Source organism: Anarrhichthys ocellatus, unplaced genomic scaffold (genome assembly GCF_004355925.1).
Source record: "Anarrhichthys ocellatus isolate YVR2014 unplaced genomic scaffold, GSC_Weel_1.0 scaffold7, whole genome shotgun sequence".
In the NCBI taxonomy this organism is placed as follows: domain Eukaryota; kingdom Metazoa; phylum Chordata; class Actinopteri; order Perciformes; family Anarhichadidae; genus Anarrhichthys; species Anarrhichthys ocellatus.
Window position 1 is genome coordinate 10,270,341 of NW_022280037.1, and position 19,209 is coordinate 10,289,549.

Sequence of the window (19,209 nt, forward strand, 5' to 3'; positions counted from 1 at the left end):
TGTTGAGTATCAGATTAATTTACATGTGTTGGAGTGGACGGACAGCAGATTATAAAGATATTGACAGCTCAGCCTCAACAGAGAAGAGGATGAGCCTGCAGACTTTTTTTTTTCATGTGAAAAACATCCCGTCAGGATAGAAATGACTCCGAATCAACATTTAATTTAAGGGAAATCACACAATTTGTTAAAAATGTGACCGAACGGAATGATAGGAATTCATAAATTCTTACCTTGATGAATACAAGAAATCTTCATACATGGGAAAACTGCTTTCTATAAACTGGCATCAAATACATTAAAAAAGTGATGAATTCTACCTGTTAAAATCAACAGGTAGCCGACATGTTACTGCAACATTTGTTGCTTAAACAATCAAAATATAGGAGAACATTTTCACCAGTTAAAAAACTTTAATTTAGTCGTCATAAAACACATCGCTTTACAACTGATTTTCACAATCAAAAGTATGGAAATAAGGCAGACTCATTCTGGAATGACAGAAAAAGACAGGAAATAAAGATACACCCCCACTGAAACCATTACAAATATTGACTTGATCCTGAAACTCCACTGATCCAAAACCTCCACTCAGCCCCAACATGTGCCATCATCTCTTCCTGTTTGTGTGGGAGACGAAGCATCAAACTCCACCCGCAGATATCGGGAAGTTTAACCAGTTTCTACAGTTACATTTTCTCATTTTATACGCATGTTTGATCAAAGATGTTTAGTGCCGACACTCAAAATGTGATGGTCCAGTATTTTAAATGTTCATGATGAAGCTTCATATTCATTCATTAAAAAGTTTTAACCAACAATCATAACCACGATGCTCCAGTTAGTGACACTGGAATCACATCATAAAGACATGGGAAGATGTAAAAGCCAAATCTCGGCAGGGATCCTGATGCAACACGTAGATGAACTGGCACATGATGGGGCTGTGTGTGTGAAGCAACACAGTGGAGTTCTTTCCCTTTTGTACACACACAGCGTCCCACAACAAATAAAACAGTCATGCAGCTGCTGGTCTGCATGCGACCCGACCCTTCCTCTCTAAAACGCCGCGGCAGGTTTCTTCTTCTTCTCTTCTTATAACTTGGAATTAATTGAAGAGTTGCATTTGTAGAAAACGTTCAATTTATACATAAAACAGAGACTCCTCAGACCGTTTGACACCTCGTGTCAGAGCCGTCCATCCATGTCCAAAAATGTAAGATTTAAAAGAAACAATGTGTTTGTGAGTCAGCAGTTCCGTCTCACACGAGATCATGATGGTGATGATTGTGGAAAGAAGCAGTTACTCTGTACAGCACACATACATACATACATACATATACATGAGCAGGCACAGTGATACAGTAATACTCACAATATCCACCCGTCCTGTCCCTACTTAGGCTTTAATGCATCAACCGGTTACTGTTTTAGTTGTACCGAGGCAGAGATGGGGGGGGGGGCTGCGTTCCAGAGGGTCGATCTGAATCACATGACCAGCGCTTTAAGGATGAAGGCAAACCATATGAAGCCATTTCAGACTCTGCCACAACATTGCCCCGATTCCATGCGTACGATTATTGCTCAGGTATGATTAACTAATGAGTAAGCCAAAAAAAAGAAGAAAAAATTTGTTGAAAATCCTCCTGCCTGGATCTGTAACATGTTTGTTCTCCTGAGCCGATGGTCCCTAAACGGTTTCATCCACTTAATGCCTTCTGTCAGGCAAACTATTCATTCAGAGCTGCTGAAGTATCCCTCCGCCTCCAGATAATCTTAGTAACACTCTATACAATCAATTAAGACAATTCTATACAGATTTGTTTCCCCTCCGACTTCTATTTATAATTACTCTCAAAGTAAAACAGAACAAAAGATAAGCACGTCCAGAAACTAAAAATAAAAGTGACTGCTGCGCCGCTGGTCGTGTCTTCTCCTCGTTCAGGACTCGGGTTTGAACCGACGAGAAACACATCATCAGTATCCGCATCGTAGAAAAGCTTCCCGTCAGGCCAAGAAACAAAAGGCAAACTCAAGAGACAAAGAAACGTGCGTGACAAACATCTGGGTGTTTATTCGAGCTGATCTCTCATCCTGCTTCATAGTCGGCTGCCAGAAAAAGATCTCCGTCGGTCAGAAAGATAAGTCGGGAACGTTGACGACTAACTGTAATGTCAATAGAAATAGTAGAAGGGACATTCAAATCAATGTAGCAGGGTGGTCAGAGGGGCGGCCATGTTTATGTGTAGCGTTCCTATTCTATTTCTGTGGCGACGTCCTCATGGCGCCGTCTCTTCAGGGATCGCTTTCATCTTCCTACTATGGCACTTGAAAATCAGCTCACATCTATCTGAGTTGTTGCAAAGAGATTTACACTTTGTACAATTATTTTAAAAAAGAGAGTTTGCTTTCTTGATATCAGCGGCTTCTTCAAATCTAAATCTCACTGGGCAACTGCCACCTAGTAAAACATCCCCGTGTTGAATCCGGGTTGGTTCTTTGACTTTGAACGAGCACGACAATGCAACACTGAAAACTCCACGATGATCGAAATAAACAGCTACTGGTGTCTCTTAAAAAGGGCTTTCTGGTGGAATAAATGGACACATACAGCAGCTGTGAGATGTTTCGCCGTCAGATAAAACATTGTCGTGATCCTCCGTTGTCTCTGCAGCAACTCTTGATTTCCCTACCGTCATTCAGTCCCTGTTTAAGTCATGAGATGTCCCCGCAATGAGCACCAGTCTGGTCCGCGAGGTCCATCAGCAGACAACAAGCAACAAGACATTTAGATCCACAATGTTTGAAGTCTCTGTCTCCGCTTTCCCTCCCCTGTACACCTGTCTTAAATCCGTCCTGCAGTCTGGGTCTAATGGTGGTGACCAACAGAGAGCACCAGAGGAATGAGGCAGCCCAACACCAGAGCTCCCACCTCCACCTTGCTCAGTCCTTTCCCTCCGTTCCCTCCTGCGGGGGCGTGGCTGTGGCCGCCGCCCCCGACCTCAGGGAGGACGTGAACGGTGGCCACGTAGAGGAAGGTGCCAGCAGAGAAGAGCATGGCGACGCCGGTGGCGTTGAAGTCTGACAGGGCCTCCTTGCTGCTCTGAGGAGGGGAACACACAAAGACAGTGTGAGGGAAAATGTCAAAGGAATTGTTAAAAATGTGTTCCACCGAGAAAGGTTTTCCCTCCGTCTCTTGTAGAGAGTCCTGAAGTCTCACCGGTCAAACTGGTTTTAAATTTCAAAGTAAACAACAAATACACTTACTGCCTCCAGGAGAGGGTTGCATCATTTTTTTACCTGACTGAGGCCTAAAAAGGTGAGCATGGCCAGGACGGGCGCTGCCAGGGAAAAGACCAGGAGATGTTTGCGGATCCGGTTCCTCTCAAGACCAGCATGCATCAGGAACGACACCAGGCCGAACGCTGCCGGGGCCTGTAGACGACAGAGCAGTAGAGTTCACATAGGCTCACATGTGCTTAGAGCGGCAACTAACAATTCCATTTCTATTATCTTTTGATCTGCCAATAAATTCTCGATTTATCATTTGGTCGATACAAAGTCGAAATAATAGGTTAAAGTGCCGATCACAATAACCTTGTTTCAGCTCTACTGCTGCTACACGGTAAAGTACATAAATGCGTATCCAATAAAACTAGATATTTAAAAAGGATCTTGAAAAGCGCTGATCTACTGTACGAGATATGAGCCGTTATTACCTTGTGCAGCATGATGGCTACAAAGACAATGAGCTGAACGCTGGTCTGAGAGGTGGAGGCAGCAGCTCCGAGCGCCACTCCATCAGCTGGAGACAACAGACAGTCAATGAGACATCTTTCATATCTGCACAACATCTACGAGGTTCTAATATTGTGAAAACCGCAAAAAGATAAGACAGAGAGCAACTGTTACTGCTCAAACGCTCTGTTTTTTAATTTTCCATAAAGCAGTAATTCTTAAGATCAGTTCAAAATGGGATTCTCAACACGTAAACTCAGGTGTAGCAGAGAATAACAGTTAAGTGTTCATTAAATGTAACTACACAAGATCACATCTATGTATATCTATGTATATTAAGAAGGCCATTCTCTATCACAGCACCAATTTGTGATTTAGACTAATGAGGATGATTTGAACATAAAACGTCTTATAAAGCATCTTTATGAGACAATAAATATTCAAGAGCAGACCTACCTGCAGCGTGGACCACCAGACCCAGGGTGGTTGTGATTTTTGAGGAGGCGACTCTTGCTGACTCTGGATCTAAACCTAAAAAAGAAATGTATATTAGGTTTAAGAAATATATAAAAGTAGAACCAAGTAATAATGAGAGAACAAAGTCTCCACACTGAGTAAGAACTGTGTAGCGTCACATGTTGGGTGCATCTGGGAGTTTGGTCCGGAGAAGATTACCACTTGATGAGTCTAATGACAAAGCTGCTGTCACCAAGCACCATCCTCACAAACTAATTCTCCACATATACGAGGGCTTTGGGTGCCCTAACAGTTGTGCTTGCTGTCTCTTGTAACACTGACCTTCTGTGCTGTGCACATGAGAGCTGCCTATCTGGTCCACCAGCAGCATGAAGACGAAGCCCAGAACCAGAGACACTCCGATGCAGGCGTGAAGCTGCTCGTGACTGTGCTCGTGTTTCCCGCCGACACTCAGGGCCGCGTCCGCTTCACCCTTCGCCTCGGACACTTCCACGGCTCCAGCCTGGCCGTGGTTGTGGTGTGCACCTGCAGAAACACAGGTCGGGAGAGAGCAGGAGGAGGCAGGCACATGGGCTGTTAAAAAAGACCCGATTACTCTGCTGAATACAGTCAGAATCCATCACTAATCCACGGAGCATTCGCTTGAGACACAGAGGAACCTGTCAATACAAATGATCACAAAACAAACATCTATGTTTGACTAAGTTTGTTGTGCAAGAACAGACGTCCACTAGTTGTTCTTTACAGCTTGTTGAACTTTGTTCTGTTTGAAAAAGACAAACAGTTACAGTCTACTCAGACGAATGTTTTCATATTATATATTTTCTATTTCTGGTGTCTCCTCTGAATGCGTCTAAAATGCTGGAAAAGAGGCAAAGATATTAAAGTTTCTTTAATTAGACAGTACACAGTAGAAAACTGACAGGAAATGGAGGAAGACCCCCGAGGCCACCAGGACGCCCCTGGCCGGAAATAGTTTTAGTAAATAAGTAAACTTTATCGTTAAAGCGCCTTTTGAAAGACGACGTACAAAATGCTGTCCAATAAGTTTCAAGCACAGAGCTTTACTGATTTTAACTGATGTTAAACCAGCAAACAATTCCACGTATTTTTTGGAATAACTGAACCGACTGTGTTTAAAAGTAGCCTTCAGTATTACTGTGACACCATCTGAACACAGTGGAGCAGATCTACAAGATGACAAACTAGTCTTCAGGCTTTCAAACTTAAATGTGGACAGACTGCTGCTCCCACTGACATACTTTAGTTGCCTCAGTTTGTTTTTATTACATGTACCCGGGAATAACTGGAGAGCAGCACTGACGCTGAGTGAATTATCCTTAATAAAGGTGATTGAGATCTGATTGACAGCTGAAAAGATTTGTCAATTAATCAATTAGGAAACTTCAGAAATTCATCAGCAAAATATTTGTTTATCAATTCATTGTTTAAGTTAATTGATTAAGTGATTTGCTGGGTTTGTCTTTGATATATCACAATACATTTGGTCTACATGGTATTTTTGTATTTTGGATAAAAAAAGCAATTTCAGGAAGGTTCCTTTGGACTTTGTTATATTGCGCCAGACATTATTCATGATTTTCTAACAATTTATTGACTAAAACAATCAAATTGTAGCCTAATTACGCCAAATTACTGGTTCAAACATAATGAAATGCAACAACATCTTCATCCAAGAGAGTTAGATAAACAGTTCCTAGGTAGTCCTTTAATACATTTGTGAATCAGTGTCTTGGTGACGTCTACCTTCCAGTATTTCTGCATAAAGTGCGTGGACCCCCTCAGGAATAATAACAGCCAGAGCAGTCCCACACAGCAGCCCTGCTCCCAGCACAGTTATCAGCTTCAGCTTCTCCTGGAGAAACACAAGCACAGAGGAACCATCAGCAAAAGTCTCATTGTTTTTAAGCAATGGATGATCTGATGACTGCACAGAGTTCATGCAATCACAGCTTCTTTAGATTAACAGGCACCGACAGAGATGAACTTTTACCTCCCTGTAAGTTTTGAAACATGGTCAAAGTTACTGCAAGCTTTCAGGAAGCACATTTTTAAAGCTTATTGTGTCTTAGACTTACCTCTGAAAAGTTGACTGCTAAAGGTATCGTCCCGGCCACATAACATCCCACTAACATCGCAAGAGACAGCAGGCTGATCGAGCTAAAATCGTCCATGACTGCACTTTTTTATCTTCAGCTTAATCTTCTAAACCATCAAAAACAAACCTGCAGCTGTACCTTTAACACGGTATTTTATATACTGCTTGACAAGTTTAATAACATGCATTCAACCTGTAGCTGTTGGTTAAGAACAGTTGTTGAATAAATGCATAAATACACGTCCCTCTGTATCTGGTATCAGTTCAGCTCGCTGCAAAACATCCACGTTAACCAACCAACGCTAAACTGATACGCTACAGCCTCTGGCCTCGTTAGCAATGCTAAGCTAACTAGCTTCGGTAACTGTCCGGCTCTCAAAATTCACAAATGATGAATCCTGACACGTTAACGAATGATTGCAAACATCCGTCACCGTGCACTGTCTATTCCAGATTCAACTGTCACTCAATAATAATAATAATAATGCAACTTGCAACCGACTTGGTTTTTGCGGCTAGCTAACGAACTGGCTCACGGTACATCCGCTTGTTTGGTGTTGCAATAAAGTGCTTCCGGGTCACAACTCATCTCCTGAACCCTCAACCTGTCGACGCAAACCTGCCACGTATCCGACAGTAGGAAGTAGAATGACAAATGTTTGTTTTTGTTGCTTAAAAATAATAAACAGAAGCAAACAACAAAATAAACAAGATATAAGCATGGCCGTGTTTAGCTTTGATATAGATTGTTTTTATTTTATATTAATTAATGTATATAATATATATCATTTTTCGTGGACTAAACGTGGATTAAAATCTGAAAAAGATTAGTAACAGCAGTTTAAATGTATAAGTACAATTAAATCCCCAACTGGAAGAACATTTTACGAAATATTCAAAGAAAATGAATAAACCGTTTCAGTATATTTATGAGGTCATAATAGAATATCTGTAATGTTTTAATTAATTTTAAATACAAACAAATGCTTCTATTTTGTAAATTATGCATGAATGTGTTATTTGTCAGGTATAAAAAAAATTTGTAAAACAAAGACCAGTTTAGTGACGAATATTACAAAATCTAAACTTTTATTTTGGTACATTTTCCCTGTTTCAATTAAGGTGCCTGCAGGGAGAACAATAGTTTGTAAAATGAGAGATTATGCTAATCAAATCTATTTATGGAGGTTTTATAATTTGAGAAGTTACTCGATATTGTAGTTACTGTTTTGTAAAGAACCTATTTTGGAGAATAAATACAAAAAACAGTGAGGGGGAATATAAAGAAGAAAAAATAAACTTTCAAGCATAAATGCATAAAAAATCCACCAAAATGAAGATAAACTATATAGTTAGAAATACATTAAAGAAAGACAGACAAACAATATTTTATTAAAAAAAAGCATATTTATTAGTTCACACAATGGAGCAGTGCCTCGACACGACAACAGTAAATCAAAGCAGACTGAGTCCAACAGTTTGGAGAACAGGTGGGGGGATAGCAACCATCTTTTGCCTGAACAGCTTCAACAAAGGAAAAAAATACAACCAAAGTTTCATCATGCAATATGTTTGTGCAAACCCTTTCTGTTCACAGCTCAGACTTTCCCTTCCAAACACACACACACACACACACACACACACACACACACTCAAGGCAGCAGCTCCTTGCTGATGGAATGGAGGGCGTATGGGCACGTTGTTTACAGTCTGCTGGACCAGAAAACTGTCGCCAGCAGAACTGTGATCTTAGGAAGTCAGACGGAGAGACACGTGTTCTTTATTTCACCAGACCGATCTTCTTTGCTTCTGTTTCATATATCAACAGCCTCCACATTTTTACTATGAAGACTTCTGCTTCTTCGTCAAGAACCTAAAACACAAACAGGTTGGTTAGACAAACTTTAAATCAAAACAGCTCGATTAATATATGCAATGAATCTGACTTGTTACATGAAAGTTACATGCATTACTTAAAACCAACTGTGTAACAATGTAGCAGGCTTAAGCTGCTTCACCTTAAATAATAACCGACTAAGACCAACATTCTGCAGCCCCGCTACTGAAGTGGATGTAGTCGTTGTGACGTCACCCAATTGTTTGTCAAGTTTTCTCTAAATGGAGCATAATTTACTAAATGAACATCATGCTGTTTTGAAGAAGACTTGTAACTAGAGATTGAGACCATAAACTCATGTTTACAATGTTTACTGAGGTAATAAATCAAGAGATAAGTAGAGTCATTTTCTCATAGACTTATTTACAACCAGACTTTTTTTGGCAATCGGAGGAGTCGCCCCCTGCTGGTCAGTAGAGAGAATACAAGTGTAAGGCTCTTCTGCATTGGCTTCACTTTTATCTCATTTTTATAAACTCATTTATCGGAACACATTTGATGTGTGTTAATATATTACACCAGTGTGTTTTTTAGTGACTGATATTCAGATTCAAATAATCAGCAACTCCCATAAAAGATCCATTTGAAAACACTTTGTCTTTGTGCTTCAACTTACCATCGCAACATCATCAAGAATACCCTGAGGGGTGCTGTGTGCCATCACCTGGGAAGAAAAGAAAAAACACGGTTAAAATAAGCAGCTGAGCAACGCAACAAGTTTCAAGACGCAAAAATATCAATGGCTAACGAATATATTCAGTAGCTTTCATATTTTCAACAGGAACCAGCGTTGTAAATGAAATAATCACAAACCTTTGAACAGACAAAATCAACCAGCGTGGCTTCCTCCTCGCCGATGTATTCGATAATCTTCTTATTGATCCACGGTTTAATGCGACGATCCATCAGAGTCTAAAGAAAGAAAATTCACAACAACACACGGCCTCATTTTCTATTATTGATCATGTTATGGCAGCAAACAAACAGGGCAGAATATCAGATTACTACACTTGATTTGACCTTTTTAATATTGTTACATTTTAAAGTTAATGAAATTGTTGCAAAGTGAAATGCCAGAGGCTCCCTACCGAGTCGACCATGGTCCAGTCCAGAGGGTAGGTGAAGAGCTCGGGCCTGGCTGTGGGGATCTTCTCAATAAGGCTCTTTATGTGCTTGCGTTTCTCCTCTGTGTTGACGCTGCCTTTGGCCCCTGGAATTTCAGCCCCATCCAGCCCCAGACTCTTGTCGTCGTCGCCGTAGTCCAGCGGAACCAGTTTCCTTTTGCGAGGCTGCTCGTCGGCCTCCTCCTCATCAAACTTGTTGAAAACACTTTCCACGGTCGCCAGCTTCTTTCGCTTTCCGACGCTGAGCTGGCTGGGACTGTTGGTGGCACCTGGAGAAGAGAAACACCAGTTATTTCTAGCACAAAGCAGCTGAAGAATTAGATTCCTCTGTGTCCTCAGTTTGCTACTGTGTACGTACCAAGTTTGAGACTGAGACCAATCTTGGGCCGAAGTTCCTCCGGAGGTTGGACCTCAGGGGTGTTTTCGCCGGGAATGATGATGCCGCAGGGAGATTCGTTGCCGGGTGTGTTTGGAGTCACGTTCCCACTGGCAGAGGACACTGAGGGAGCGGTGGTGATTGGTCGCATGATGGGTTTGAGCTGCGGCTTGGCCTCCTGCGAGTCCTCCCCATCGTGGTAGTCATCTTCCTCGCCTACTTCCTCTTCGTCATCATCCGAATGCTGCTGGGGGACTCGGGGCATCGGCTCCGCGGGCCTCCCTGAACTTCTCTTCTCCCGATCCCGATCCTTGTGAGCCTTCTCCTGGATCACGTCCTCCTCGGGTTCAAGCTTCAGAGGAGGCTGCCGTCTGCGCTCTGCCTCCTCCTCCATCTGCACAAACATACACAACACACCAACGATGACATCCTGCTTTTCATACTGTGTCAGCAATCAATATTTGGTGACATTTTAATAAGACTACTAGATAGAAGCTACTTTGTGTTTGCTTCGGTTTTAGTCAGACTTTGGATTCCATTATTTTAAATACAAGGACGAATCCCTCAGTGTAATGATCTATGGTTTCATCCAGCTGCTCCTTTACTTCCAATGTTTTGTTTTAGTCTGGACACGCATTCTTGTTTCTGGTTCACAACTAAGACATCAACTTGCTGCAGAAGGCCGAGTATAACGAGGTTACTGAACGGAATGACTGACTCACCCTCTGCAGCTCAGCATCGGGGTCAGGGTGGCCTTCAGCCAGAAGCCTCTGTCTGATCTCCTCCAGCTCCTCTTTCTCCCTCTTCCGGTCTCGCTCGTCCAACTCCGTCTCCTTTTCTCGGTCACGGAGTCGCTTCTGCAAAGCGCTGCCCCTGAGGATGAGAATGAGAAGTCAAGTGACGGACAAGTGTGCACCTCACACTTCTAAATGTGCAGCAGGATAATCACCTGTAGTATTTTGGGTCGTCTCTGTCGTCGTCATAATCTTCAAGGAATTCTTTCAGCCTTTTGGCTTCTTTCATCTGAATGTAAACACAGTTTAACAATTAGTGTCTCTGCATAAATCCAGCCACTCATCCTCACATATCTGGTGATAGAAATTGTGTAACAACAAATAGGATTCATTATTTGATATGGTGTGCGTTCACCATTTCACGACGCCGCTCATCCTCCCTCTCCGTTTCTTTGCTGTAGTCACGAGCCTTCTTCCTCTCCCGGATCTCCCAGTTTTTCAGGCGCTTTAAGAAGAAAAATAATTCAACCATCACTCAGACATCAAATCAATTCTCTTGATGTGCAATTATTTGAACTTTTGTTTAATTGATGAAAATCAAAATGACAGAAGAGATGTCATATGTACTTCTTGGTAGGCTGCCTCCTTGTCTCTAAGCCTCCTCTCGAGTCTCCTCCGTTCGTACACGTCCTCCTCGTCTTCCTCGCGGTCTCGTTTTTTATCTTCTCTAGTCCTCTCTCTGCAAACGACAATTAAATGAGTCGAACACCAGGAACACTTTTATGTTAAAGTAACAACAAGTAACACAAAAGGTCAAGCACTTATTTCACTCGTAGACAGTCTTACTGATCTGGTCTTAGCCAAAGCTGTATTTTTACTACACTGGTTTAATGATTTGATATCTGCATGAGCCAGCACACTTGATTTCTTCAGGGTTCGTACAGCTGCAAGAGTAAAATGGTAAGAGTAAAACTTCAGCACTTTTTAAGATACCTAAACCAAGAAGTTCCAGAACTTAGCACTAAAACTTGTGTGCTTTTAGTGCAGATAGAGGCTAAATGCTAGGAAAGAGGATAATTATCCGTTTATTATCAAATGGATTAGTTCAGTATTAGTTTCCTTTTGATGCACTCTCTATCGCAGTACAAATACATTGAGGAGTTCAGAGGAAGTTTCTCTCCGACTGACCGTGATCTGCTGCGACCTTCACTGACGTCTCGACTCCTCTCCCTCTCCCGCTCCCTCTCTCGCTCCTTCGTCCTCTCCCGTTCGCGATCCCTCTCCCGTTCGCGGTCGCGATCTCGGTCTCTTTCCCGCTCCTTGTCCCTCTCTCTCTCCCTTTCCTTCTCTTTCTCGCGGTCGCGGCGCTCCCTCTCGCGCTCCCGCTCTTTGTCCCTCTCTCTCCTATCCCTCTCGCCCTCCAGTCGCTCCTTTTCTTTCTTTCCTTTTTCCTCCTCAAGTTTCTGCAGGAGCCCAACAGGAAGAAAAAGGAAAAGAACGTGTTAACAGATCGTCAATACCGAAAACATCATACTAAAATACATGAGTACACGTGTTGTCAGCACTGTAAATGTTTTTGACTCCCTTGGCCAGACATGCTCACATACTGCCATGACTCATTGCCTTGGAGAGGCTGGCTGCTGCAAGTGAGGAAGTCCTCTTAGCTCTGGTGTTTCCTCCAGGAAGAGTGGTCCTCTGTTTGAGCAGGTTTAATACAGATGCTGCTCAAGTCAGGACACACTTACTTCAACCCATAAATTACAGGTCAATCTTGAAAAACACCGATAAACTTAAGGTTATCCGAGTTACGGCAAGAGAGGAAGTTAAAACCATCTACCAGTTAAACTTTTCTACACCTTTTTTTAGCTCTAAACATTTACACTATTGTATTATGTGGTGCATAGATTATTTCCTGTCCTGGCAGCCGTCCCCTTTCTCACAAATTGATTTGTTTTTCCCATATGTAACAGGTCAACTTGACTTCTGCAGTACCTCTGCGCTCTATGGTGATCTGAGATTACGCTCTGTTAAGAGGCCATTCCAATAAAAACTATACATTCTGGTGAAACCCATATCCGCCCACTTTCAAAATCAATGTAACATACTGTAATAGACTTGACCTGATGCAAGAGATGCTGTGGGTTAAAAGCATCATGTCTGACACGTAGAGGTTTAATGGTACACATTAACGTAATGCTTTATGCAGTCAGCTTTACTTGATACCATACGTTCATGGGTTTCATTCAAAGTGGGGCTACTAATACTACACTTAAGATAAAAGTATTTACCAAGTGCTGAGTCAGCTTTGAACCATTAGGTCAACAAGTTCTAACTGTACACTTAAGATCACCACTATATAAAGCCCTGGTTTGGTCTTACCTTTAGGTGCCAAGTGGATTAAAACAAGCCCAGGCTTAACATGGCAAATGGCCCAACTAAGTGAATTACATAATCTACTCCCATGTGTTTTCTACATGGTCATACAAGATGCAAGGGAGGAGCTCCAGACTGCAATTCAAGTGCTCCCTCAGTGTGGGAGTCCTGTGTGCAGCAGAGTGACAGACGGGAACTGGGAGCACATTGTGTTCGTTGTTTTTCATGCTAAATGAGACCTGGATCCAGATGTTTGAAGGTGTCATATGTGTGACTGGATGTTTAACCTGGATGTATTTGAACTGCCAAAAGATGCTAAATGAATTTTAGTGTGAACGGACCATAAAGTTCGTATCGTATTATCGTTGCTTTCTAACTGGTTGACATAGAAATCATGGGATTTTCTACAGACCGTTTTGGAGCTATTGGTGTGCAACTCACAGGTGATGAACTACGGTTTCAGCACTTCTCTGCCCCTACACATCCTACAGGCTACGTGTGGGAGGAAAAGCAGGTCATGTGTAAAGTCAAAATAATCAGAAAGAAAGAAAAGCTCCAAACGACACCTGTGAAGCAGTTCATCTAATGTTCATCCACATAAACAACATCAACAACAACTTTAAAGTCATGTCTGAAACAAGTCAGATATTTCATTATGCCACAAAGAAATGAGTGAAACAGTCTTACCTGCAGGTTGTCTTCGAGTGTCTATTTGGCCTCTCCAACCCAATCAGTAATATAAAAACCTCAACCGAGTCAGGCCCACATTTCACACAGTCTGATTTAACAAATGTCTACGAGCCGTTAGTGTTTCGAGCTGTTGGAAATGTGGGTCTGACAGTTTAGTGAAAAAGAAAGGGAGAGGTCTGAACTGCCTGTTGTATGTGAGCTTTATGTTCTACATTATTTAGCTTTTTGTCTGATTTGGAGGGAGAGCTTTGACACACATAAGCAAAGCCACAGTAACTTACAAGTTGTCATTTAACTATCTGGCTCTAATTGTATTGTTTTCTATCTTTTTTCCATCCTACAACTTACCTCTTGTTCTACAATTCCATTTATGGAAAAACGCTGATTTTGAGGCTAGTTTGAAACCACTTAAGAAACTAAATCAAAGATTCAAACACTGTTACAGTGGTGGACTATATTAAGTCACATGCAAACTAACAGATGTTGGTAACCACCATACTGCATGTCCGAGATATCCCTGTTGTATGGTTTCAAGTTCCAGGTTTCTCTTTGTTGATGGCAGTGTGTTTGGCATGTGATATGCATCGTGTATTTTTAAGACGATTTTCAATTCATTTTTGGGCACCTGCAGTTTTGGTTTATGTGTTTTGGCCTCTTTTGAACCTCACGTAAACAATAATAATTTAATGTGATTCATACATTAAATTCATTTTTCTTTTATTGTTTACCTAATGGGGTGGGGGTAGGGTGGGGTGGGGGGGACTAAGACACAGAAAAGATGAAAAAAAAGTTTGCAAACAAAAGAAGAGAAATAAGAAATAAAAGCACTTACCTTGAATGTCTTCAGACCACAGAGTGCTGTGGAGGGGCGCTCCCTGCTTTAGTAATACTACAGGCTGCAGTTCAAAACACTGCAGTGGTTAGGCTCATTCAGTCTGTGTGTGTGTTCTTCAAACACATAATTTATCACCAGAGGACCTGCAGAGGTTCACTGAGCTGCCCCGCCTTCTGAGACCTGACGGAGGGCAAGTGCAACATGCTACGTTCGGACATCACTGGCAATGTGTGCATTCCAACTCCACCACTTTGTTTCCCAGAGTCTACATGTAAATAGAAATACTGCAAGTGAACTGAGAGCCAGTTGCCCCTCTGCAAACCCTCCAGAAGGGAGCGCCCAACAAGAGTAAAGAAGAAGTGAAAGATCATACTTACATCCTATCCTCGCAACTTTTTCCAAAGCTGAGATTCTGAGATTCATCTTGCTCTAGTCACCAAATGAACTCTACCACATTGGTGGGGTTTAATCAATAGATTAGCTTTGGATGGAATTTAACATTGTGTCCATGCACTCTGTGTGATGACTTTCGCTTGTGCAGAGCTAAATCCTTTAGTCTCAAATCAGTATTATGAATAAGAATAACTTGTCCAATTTGGAAACACTGACAGATACTATGAAACCATCTATGAGTGGTTGATGTAGTATTTGAACACTTTAAATAGATACTATAAAATATTTGTATCAACATCTACTACTCTCTATTCCTTTAATGTTTGTATTTGACTAACTGATCTATATATTAACACACTACCTCCTTACTATAGTTGACAGTAACAGAACAGCCTTATGGAGGAATTACCAGAAGTTATATAAATTGCAGCTCCATTTGCTGTTGAGGAATTTCTAATTACAAATGTGGAGGATTTCTTCTCGGAAACCTAAATTACAGCGCAATAACAGCAGGTTGATACATTACCTTGTGCGTGTCCCGGAATTTACTGATCTCTCTGGAAATCAAGTCTCTCTTGTCATCCTCCATCTCCATGGCATTGATATCCTCCTTACACGAAGGAAAGAAAGACAAGAAAACACACACTAAGAACTCAACAGTTACTATGAAAAGCTACAAATCACACAACATCTTCATTAGGACAACAATACCTCCTCTTTCTTCTCTTTACGCTTCTTGTTGCGAGGTTGACTGTCAGGGTCCTGCGAGGGAGCATTGAGCTCACTCGCATACTCTCGGATGAGGACTTCTATTGCCCCCTTTACAACCTGGTCTCGGCGCTGGGTTTCTTCATCGATGACCTCCTCCTCATCGTCGTCCCCGTTCTTTGACCCACCACCGGCTCCCTATATGTTACAGCCAGAAGAATTAGGCTTATGAACCCAATATAACAAAAGTATCACCGTATCAGAAACGTTGGTCTTTCACTCAGCAGGTGAACGGCATACCCCATTGGCACTCCGCTTCTTGGCCTTCCACTCATCGAGCTGGGCCTTGGTCTTGGCATCGACCTTCACCAACAGCTTCTTATCGCCCAAGAGCAACTCGTGCAGAAGTCTGAGGGCTCGTAGTGTTGATTCAGGCTCCTTATACTCACAGAACCCAAAGGCTTCCAGGAGAGGAGAGCGGACAGAAAGTTAGTTCGACAGATGATAACAAATAAACAGATAACTTTATCTACAGGGAAAACATATCGACTATACCAACTGTAAAACATGGTGGGGTAAGTCCTCTTAAGTGGCATTACAGTGTCTCTATAATGTAGTATCTGGTACAGTAACGTGTATTCACATCATAAGAAGGTTTAAATGTGTTGAGCCCTTTTTACCTTGAAGTTTCCCAGAGGCACCTTGGACCCTTTTCCAGCTTAAAACGATACCACATTTCTGTTTTGAAAGAAAACAGGAGTTATTTTTTATTTCAGAAAACAGATATATTTAATTAATGATCAATGAATCGCTGATACAGAAGTTGACACAACAGGGTTTGTTTATCTCTGAGGCAGATGTTCCCTGGGATTTGTCACTGGTTATGTGAGATGAGTCATGAGCAGCTATAATCAAAATCTGTTATGTCGGCAAATGTTCTGCTGTAAAAAGGGTTTGTATGAAAAAGGGCAGTCACTATAAAGACTTTCATGATACACGGTGCTGCATACCTTGATGATGTGTTCGAGGGTTGAATTGTACAAACTGTTGCTGCCATTCCACTCTCACAATATCTATACCTTGAACTGCATTTGAACATTTTCTGATTAACAAACAGGCAGAGTGGGAACACACACTGTCAACTCACCGCTAGAAGCTGTCTGACTAACATGTCTGATGCTTTTTCAGAGATGTTTCCTACAAAAACCGTGGTGGTGGGGCCGCTGTTGTCGTCTATGTCCTTCGCTCTGATGTTAGGCTCCTTCTTTAGAAGCATCGGTTTATGTGCGACAGCGACTGTGGTCGGGACAAGAACCTGCAACATGATATTACATTTTAGGTATTGAAGTAGTTTGATTCAACAAAAGAAACAGTGCAACCATTACAATAATCTGATAATAATTTTAAGGGTCAGTTAAACTGCCTCGGCTGAGCAGCAGAGTTGCCCAGAACAAACTGCATGAACGGAGCTAAACTGATAATGTGTAAGGATTATGTATTCTCTAGCAGGTCATGCACAACAGCTGATGCTTAAATTGGCATTTAGTACAAAGTCCTGTTTCTGACTCACTGTGGTTGTAGGGGTCACGACACCCATATGAACCGGGATCATGGGAGTACCTGAAAATAGAAACAAAATACAATAACTGAACCATGTATTGAAGCATACAACTACAGAAAATCATACATTCTTTTGTGTGTAATTACCCAAGGTAACAACCAACTAGGTTTACCAAACAAATGCTGGCAGCTGTCTTGCCATTTGTTCTTGTAATAAGTATAATTTGTGATTCTAGGTATTATATTTAACCTATAGGTATGTATATATATCGTTCCCTTAGCATTTACAGGTACAGTTCACTAGCCTTTATAAGTTTATTGGTCCATTTAATTTTTCAATTCAATTGGAAGCCCAGTAGCCACAGCTTTTGTTACAGAAACAATGTCACCTTGCTTCTGTTCTTTCACTCTCGCAGAGCTAATCTGAATTGTTGAAGTGCAAGACAACAAAAAGGAACTCCTTACACCTCGGGTCACGTATCCACAGGCTGATTTACAAACACACACAAACAGCTGTTTCTGCTGATGTGAAGGATTCTTACCTGGCGGGACACCCGGGGCAAATCCCGCATACTGAGGAGGTGGGATCCTGGGAGGTAACTGCGGGATGCCGATCTGCTGGCGGTTGAGCGGAGGAGGGTAAGACATCCTGAAATATACAGGAACCTGCAACGAAGAAAGGATGTTCAACCAAAAGACCACAGGGAAAACACTGTTGGCGCTTTTCAGGGTTAAATTGGGTAATGTCAAGTTCATCATAGTATAACATGTTTACCATGGATGGCGCAGCTGACTGGCTAACGTTACAACCTAACTAGGTGTGATCCTTGCTTAGTCGAAAAGTGGGCTTTCCTCCACGTTTGACGTTAACTAGCTAAATTAGCTCAAGCTAGCTTAGCACATTCACTGTGTGGCCTTGCTAGTTCACGTTAGCTGCAGCGGTCATGTGAGAATTTACTCACCTGTTATCAAGTGTAAAATAAAGCCCAGCGTCTGATAATACTATGGTTTATCCGAGTAAAAGCCCATTAAATACGGTTAACAGAAAAACGTTACACTAAAGATTAGCGTAATAACTGCCACCGGCGCGCAGCAAGAACACCTATGGATACAAATAACTGGGACCTATTCTTTTCGCAATGAATCATGGGATACCATAGCTTCACATTTTTTGGTTTTATTGCCCTAAATTCGGTCCGTCAGGCAGTCACTCACGCGATCACAGGCACTTTTTTATACAATAATGTATTATATTATTATGTATTATTTTTCACACAGTCAAACAAAGATCCAGACAGCACGGATATTGCCAAATTACAGAACAAATATAAGAAAATTAGTAAATGGGTTACAAAACATACATATGAATTACATTGTATACATTTTTGTATACATTAGTACAATGTCAAAAGGAAAGAAAAAACAGCGTCTATGACTTAGCAGGCACCCTTTCTGCAGCAGGCCAACAAGACCACCAGGAAAATAATCAAGGAAGGGTTGCCAAATATCATGAAACCTCTGTAACACTATGTGACTGAGGGAGCTTTCTCTACTTGAGCCACTTGAACATAATGCATCACCTTGCTAGAAGCATATGTTTACCCATACAAGTCAGCTGTCCCTTGAAATAAAGATAACTGCCCTGTAGGTATATTCAGGAGAAACAAGCCTTGTTCTTTACTGTTATCTAAATAATTGAGCAAAGCTCCATGGCAATATTTTTCCAGTCTCAGGCACCTCTTTGCTATCAGTTCGCTCACAAGGTAGACCTTCCATTACATCCTGGTAATGCAGCCCCCCTCACAGGTTTGGTATGTCTTTGGCCTGTTGGTGACTAGTTAGTTCATAAGTGCTTCCCCTGTAGCACTTAAGCTGAACAAGATTTCCTGAGGGACTTCTAAAGTCTAATCAGCTTTTTTGTATACTTAAAAAAAATCTATTAATAGAGTGAAATATACTATTGAAAAATACTTGCAATAAAGTGTCAATGATTAATTCAAGTCAAAACAAATGGTCTAAAGACGAAAGATGGCTGATTATATTTCCTTAATTTGCCTTAAAAATGTATTTGGCAGATGCTTTTATTCAAAGTGACCAATTATAAATAGAAGGTATCAAAATCACACAGCATGCCATGGAAATTTGTTCATGAAAATGGGATTTGTAATAAATAGACTTAACATGC

General features: G+C 41.5%; 2 protein-coding genes across 4 annotated transcripts; both read right to left on the reverse strand.

Annotated features, from left to right (window-relative positions):
- Positions 1-375: 375 nt before the first annotated feature.
- On the reverse strand, positions 376-6,906 carry slc39a9 (solute carrier family 39 member 9). Its single transcript, XM_031847053.1, has 7 exons — positions 6,315-6,906; positions 5,983-6,091; positions 4,537-4,740; positions 4,195-4,269; positions 3,720-3,805; positions 3,301-3,435; positions 376-3,103 (listed from the first exon to the last, which is right to left on the reverse strand). The coding sequence occupies exons 1-7, from the start codon at positions 6,408-6,410 to the stop codon at positions 2,870-2,872; spliced, it is 939 nt and encodes a 312-aa protein (XP_031702913.1). The 5' UTR covers positions 6,411-6,906; the 3' UTR covers positions 376-2,869.
- Positions 6,907-7,721: 815 nt separating this feature from the next.
- Positions 7,722-18,181, reverse strand: rbm25a (RNA binding motif protein 25a). Of its 3 annotated transcripts, none has more exons than XM_031847050.1 (18): positions 17,987-18,181; positions 17,567-17,690; positions 17,035-17,084; positions 16,612-16,779; positions 16,145-16,202; positions 15,765-15,925; positions 15,468-15,662; positions 15,283-15,366; positions 11,654-11,928; positions 11,093-11,204; positions 10,881-10,970; positions 10,681-10,754; positions 10,454-10,604; positions 9,714-10,125; positions 9,320-9,624; positions 9,045-9,143; positions 8,848-8,895; positions 7,722-8,207 (listed from the first exon to the last, which is right to left on the reverse strand). In XM_031847050.1, exons 2-18 carry the CDS (start codon positions 17,670-17,672, stop codon positions 8,115-8,117), a joined length of 2,481 nt encoding a protein of 826 aa, XP_031702910.1. In that variant the 5' UTR covers positions 17,673-17,690; positions 17,987-18,181; the 3' UTR covers positions 7,722-8,114. The 3 variants fall into 3 exon arrangements, with proteins under 3 accessions (XP_031702910.1, XP_031702909.1, XP_031702908.1); XM_031847049.1 differs by lacking the exon at positions 17,987-18,181 and adding an exon at positions 17,800-17,980 and having other exon boundaries at positions 15,283-15,363; XM_031847048.1 differs by lacking the exon at positions 17,987-18,181 and adding an exon at positions 17,800-17,980.
- Positions 18,182-19,209: the final 1,028 nt, after the last annotated feature.